At 42.5% G+C, this 6000-nt stretch overlaps 1 protein-coding gene across 5 annotated transcripts in view; it reads right to left on the reverse strand.

Moving 5' to 3' along the window:
* NVL (nuclear VCP like) overlaps nt 1-5527 on the reverse strand; it is a 102937-nt gene extending 97410 nt beyond the window's left edge. For 4 of the 5 annotated variants that reach the window (XR_003794407.1, XR_003794408.1, XM_029228328.1 and 1 more), the window contains exons 1-4: nt 5469-5527; nt 1792-1865; nt 562-614; nt 376-475 (exon numbers count right to left, since the gene is read on the reverse strand). Coding sequence is in view for 2 of the 5 variants with exons in the window: in XM_029228328.1 (XP_029084161.1) it covers nt 376-475; nt 562-614; nt 1792-1865; nt 5469-5525 (284 nt within the window). In the remaining 3 variants the exon portion in view is untranslated. The remainder of the gene's footprint in view (nt 1-375; nt 476-561; nt 615-1791; nt 1866-5468) is intronic. The other variant, XM_029228329.1, reaches the window with a different exon arrangement.
* Between the last annotated feature and the right edge of the window lie 473 nt (nt 5528-6000).

Below are 6000 nucleotides of genomic sequence, written 5' to 3' on the forward strand. Positions count from 1 at the left end.
AAAGCAATAACATAGCCTTTTGAAAGCTGACTCCTGCAGAAACTAACACACCATTGTAAAGCAATTATACTCCGATAAAGATGTTATAACCCCCCCACCCCAAAAAAGCAAGCTAACTCTTGAAGGCTGAATGAAAGTTCAAAAAGGGGTAATGAACACTCCAGCTACAGAAAACCACCCACACAAAGGCACAAAGAAAGAAGCTGACCTCTCTGGGGAACAGTGAGCATTCAGTGGTCTGAGGTAAAAGTCTGGACAGGTAAGTATTATGCTGGGCCTCACTGGCAATGAAGAGCCACTGAAGTTTTACAAGTAGGAATGTAACGTGATCAGGTTCATGTTTTAGGAAAAATGTCTCCGTTCTATAATCCTTACTCATTATCCTCTTCACCGTGTCTTGCTCTTTTAGCCAGATGTTCATCTTCTAATTCTGGTAGATCCTTAAGTTCCTTCTCACTACTAATTATGCTAAATACTGAAACGAAAAGAAAAATGCCATGAGCTAAAACAATTCTTTCTATGACTTTATTAATAATGCAGCTCTAACACTAAAAGACTCACCTTTTTCTACCTGAATCCTAAAAGCATTTCTTTTTCTTCGACCATAGTCTATACTGAAAAACATAACCAGAAGTTTAGTACAGTGGTCTCCACCAATATTTTCCTGTTAAGCTCAATCTAAATTGAGAACATAAATTTGCATGAATATATAATTATGTCACTGTATTCACACTGACCATAAACCTATTTTCAAACAACTTCTGAGTTTATATTTTTACAACTGTAATTTTTCTAGATTAGAAATAGGGTTATAGCAGCAGCAACATTGCCAGCTTGTACTGAAGAAGACAGAGAAGGGATGAAATGAAGGAAGGCCATTGGACTTCTTGGATTCCACAGGGCAGGCCAAAAGAGGAATGCAGCTGTGAACACATTTATCCTTCAAAAAAAGGAAAGAATGACTACAAAGGAGGCTCCGAAGGTGTCAGGGTTGCCACTGATACCATGCGCCCAGACGACACAGGTCCAGGGAGAGGCACAGTCTCCCACTCGGTTCCAAATGGCAGGGCAGTCATCCCAGTGAGCCCACAGGACAGAGCACTGAGTCAAAGAGGATTATTCTTAAAGTTTAGTGGAATTTCCCCTGCTAGGTTTCGGACTTCCTTGAGACCATGACCCCTTTCTTCTTCCCAATTTCCCCGCTCTGGAATGAGAATGTCTATCGTATGCCTGTCCCATCATCATATTTTGGGAACAGATAACTTGTTGCCTGACTTCACAAGTTCACAGCTGGAGAGGAATTTCGCCTCAGGAGGAATCGTACTTCCAGTCACACTCATACCTGAGTTAGATGATATTCAGATGAGACTGTGGATTTAGAGTTGATGTTGAAATTGGTTAAGACTTCCAGGGCCGCTGGGATGGAGGGAGTATATGTGCAAACAATAAAGACATGAATGTGGGGGGCAAGAGCGCAGAGTGTTATGGGCTGAACTGTGTCCCTCCAAAATTCATATGTTTTAAGTCCTAACCCCCAACACCTCAGGATGTGACTGCATTCAGAGACATGGCCTTTTAAGAGGTAAATAACGTAAAATGAAGTCATATGGGTGGGCCCTAATCCAACATGACTGGTGTCTTTATAAGAATAAGAGATTAGGATACAGACACACACAGAGGAAAGACCATGTAAAGACACAGGGAGAAGACAGCCATCTGAATTTAGGTAGGATGTAAACTTTAAAAATGGTAGGAAAGAAAAGCAAGAATCTGGAGACTACATTTCTTTACCTGTACATTCTTTGTAAATCGAATGCTAAGACTCCAGTGTCCACATATTTGCCACATCGGTTACTGGTGAGGTACTAAAACAGAAAACATGATAAATACAAGACAATAGTTCAAACTCAGTGACTTTAATCAACAAGTAAGCGACTGAGCTACTCAAACATGTCATATGTTAATGTAAACTCTCCATTAATAAAGTATACTGGAAATATAAATAAAAATCACCAAATAATTATCAAATATGAATCAAAGAATTTAATTAACATTATTAATCACTATGACAACACAACAATAATAACTAGGATAGCTATAAGGCAGTAAGTAGGTGAGGGCTTCTTATACCCTAGGTTCCCAAATATACCAGAACAAAGCACTCAACTTGTGAGAGCACCGAGGGATAATTTAAATTTGAGGGAACACAGTAATATTCGGTATCTGTCCAACAGTGCAGGAACTACAGTTGCCCCTTGAACAGCACGGGTTTGAACTGCACCAGTCCACTTACAGCAGATTTTTTTTAATAAATACGTATTACAGTACTGGGTGACCCAGGGCTGGTTGAATATGTCAACGCAGAACCACACATGGAGGGCCAACTGTACACTTATACACAGATTTTCAACTGAGTAGGGGTGGGGGTGGGGGGAGGTGGTCAGCACCACACCCCCGGATTGTTCCAGGGTCCACTGTACCAGCCTGACACAATTCACAGCTGCAATATTAAATCACCTTTTGATGATGTCATATCTTTGCAAAACTGGCTTTTTAAGCATTTGCTGTAATAAAAATCAAAGTGGCCGTGCTCCGCAACAAGAGAAGCCACCGCAATGAGAAGCCCGCGCACCGCAACGAAGAGTGGCCCCCGCTCGCCGCAACTAGAGAAAGCCCATGCTCAGCAACGAACACCCGATGCGGCCAAAAGTAAATAAATAAATAAATTAATTAATTTTAAAAAAGAAAAGAAAAAATCAAGGTGGAACACGAAATGAGAGGAACAGTGTCAATCTGATCCGAAGGTATGAGAAGTTGTGCTGTGCCCAATGGACTCACAAATCCCACTAGTAAATAAGTGTGGTTATTTTAAGAATGAAATACAAATGCATTAACTTTCCTTGCACTTTTTGTATTATTTGTTCAAAAAGCTAATAAGTTATTTGGACTAAATAGTTATTAAGTTGCTTGAACCTAACTACTTAATAAACAAACCCATTAGGTATTACTTTGGGCCTAGGAGCATCGTGAAAAAAATTACTAAGAAACTAAGGGCCTGGTAAACCTGTTCTAGGGGCCTTTTACACATTATCTCTTTTAGTACTCACAATGCTATGAGGTAGATGTCAATCCCCCCATCTTATAGGAGGCTTTAAAAGGTTAGTTACTTGCTCACCAGCACATAAGTTACACGGCCAGATTTCAAACCTGGAATGTCTAACCATCAACTCTCAAGTTTCACTACTTGCTAGTTATCCAGTCTAGGTTCCCCATTTCATACAGCAATTTCTTCTCAAGGATCCCTAACACATAAGAACAGTCTCTGCATAAATGCCTCCAATGACAAGAGACTAGGTATCCACAGCTGGACCGTTCTTGTTAATCTACCCCTTCTCTGAACTTCTATAACATGCTGTCATTTACCACAGTTAATCTTGAATTATACATATACATGTATATCTCATACCCACTGCAAACCAAAACGCAACAGAACTAAAACCACTTTAATCTGCTAAGTCTTAGAGTAATTTGTTATACAGCAATAGGTAACTAATATGCTAGTTAAAAGGAGGCAAGTGTACTGCTTGTGTACTACTGCTAAGTGAAACAAGCAGGCAGCAGAACAGATGCAGATGAGCCCATGTGTGTGATTAAAAAAAATTAATACATCTATAAGTGCATATATGCATACAAAATTTTAAGAAAGATACAACAGAAATTCTCCCTGATTACCTGTGGAGAAATGGAGTGGAGATGAAAGGAATTCTTTCTTTTCATTTTATACCCTCCCTCTTATGGTTTTATTTTAAACCATAAGAACCTACTACTTTTATAATGAACCAAAGTAAAAGCAAGAGAGGAAAACTGCTAATGTTAAACGCTGAAGAGCAGTCAAGTGTGGCAAGGACTGAGAAGAGGCCACTGGATTTAGCCATTAGGAGTCACTGCTCAGAGACCTGAATAAAGTGAAGGAGCAAGTTGTGCAAACATCCAGCGGAAGAGTAATTGAGATGGAGTGAACTACAACAGCGAAAGTCCTGTGCTTGGCATGTTTGAGAAGGTCCGTGTATGTAAGACAATGTAATCAAGGGAGAGATCAAAAGGGACAAAAAGGTAGATGGGGCCAAAGTACATAGGGCTATTTCAGATGGATTTTACTCCAAACGTCTGAAAGTCCACCACAGGGTTTTGAGCAGGGCCCTGGCAAACTCCAATTTTCCCTCTAAAAGGATCTTCCTGGCTGCTCTGTGGGGAACAGACTTTAAGTAAAACCAGAATCAGAGAGATCAATTAGGAAGCTACTGCAATACTCTAATAGGGAGTGTGGTATGGACTAGCATGTTGGAGGAGATGGTAAAAAGTGGTCAGGTTTGAAGTATGTTTTGAAGGTAAAGCCAAATAGGTTGCTGATTAACTGGTTACAGGAAGCAAAAGTCAGAATGAGTCTTAAGGTTTTTGGCCTTAACAAATGGATGTTATTTACTGAGACAAAGAACACTACGAAAGGACAGGTTTGGAGGAGAATATCAAAAGTTTAGTTTGGATACGTTAAGTTGAAATATCTATCAGACACTCGAGAGGAGATGTTGAGTAGGCAGCTAGACGTATCAATCTGGAATTCAAGATAAAATCTGCATTGGATTATAATATAAATTTAGAAGTCATGAATGTGTAAATAGTATTTAAAGGTACTAGACTGCATGAGATCACCTAGAAGTGTGGATGGATAAGAGAGAAGTACGAGGATAACGAAAGAGAAGATAAGAGCACAGGTGCTCAAAGGCACTTCCTACAGATGGTAGGAAGAGACAGATCCAAAAAGGAGACTGTACAGTGGCCGGAAAAGTAAAAGAGACAGGAGAGTATATAGCTCTTAAAGTATCTGTCTCTCTTTCTAACTAAGATTGCGTGCTGACTATACCATTCCAAGACATTTACCACACAATGCATTCCACTGGTGATTATGAAAATGAAAAAAAAAACCGTAGGTAAAGTGCCCATTATAAAGTCAGATCCAGAGTACCTGTTTTTACTGTGTCCCAACCTGACCCCAAATTTCCTGAGAATGGAAATTAACGTATTCTTCATGGCCCCCAAAGCGCTTCGCCCACACTGGCTTTCGAAGAATGTTTCCGTCCCTACTTCACAAGACAGGAAGATTTAAACTCAAAGGCCATCTGCACTCTCCTTGCTGATCTGCACTGAGGTCAAGCAGATCCGGGCTGGGCCCCATCAAGCCGCAGCCTCCCACGGTCTCGGGCTGCTCCGTGAAACCCCGACCCACAGTGAGAAGGGAAGGCCTCGAACCGCTCGCAAAGAAGCGGAGTTGTCAACAGCCCCACGCCCGCACCCAGACTAGAGCAGGCGGCTAATCGGGTTCGAGCTGGGAGCCCCCCGAGAAGGGGCCTGCGGTGACGCTGGGCACCGAACGCGGACCACTGTGAGGCCTGGCCGTTCGGGATACACACCTGGACGACGCGCTGCTTCAGCTTATTATCCACAAACCTCGCGGGCCTGGGCTTCATAGCTTCTGCTTCCGTCGCCGCAGCCTGGGCTTCACGTGAACCGAGGGCCTCCCCGAGGCTGCCCGCGGCGAACGCCGGGCCGGCTTCCCCCAGAAATGCTCCCCAAGCCGGCCTAGCCCGTGCCGTTCCCCTCAGGAGTTTTGTATGAGTGAGGAAAAAAAACTACCGAAAACACACGGAGAAGACTTGAAAGCAGTAGGGAGTTTCTAGGAGTCTTATCTTACAGGCTTGTCCGAGAGGCCCTGGAAGACAAGGACCCGTTTGAACACGCTCAACTTTATTGTTCCCAACTGTGAGGTGAAGCGCATAGGCGGCTGCGGGGAGGTTAGTGCGGGCTCCTGGTCCCACGCATCTGTTTGTAGCCGGTTTCGGTTGTCAGATTCTAGGCGTTCCAGGCGCACCGTTTGCGAATGTAAAGTTAATCTTGACTTAGAATCTTAACAAAACAAAAACTAGATACTTGGGACGATTAGAT

The sequence above is a fragment of the Monodon monoceros genome, unplaced genomic scaffold, assembly GCF_005190385.1.
Source record: "Monodon monoceros isolate NGI ecotype Baffin Bay Population unplaced genomic scaffold, NGI_Narwhal_1 Super_Scaffold_18, whole genome shotgun sequence".
NCBI classification, from domain to species: Eukaryota; Metazoa; Chordata; class Mammalia; order Artiodactyla; family Monodontidae; genus Monodon; species Monodon monoceros.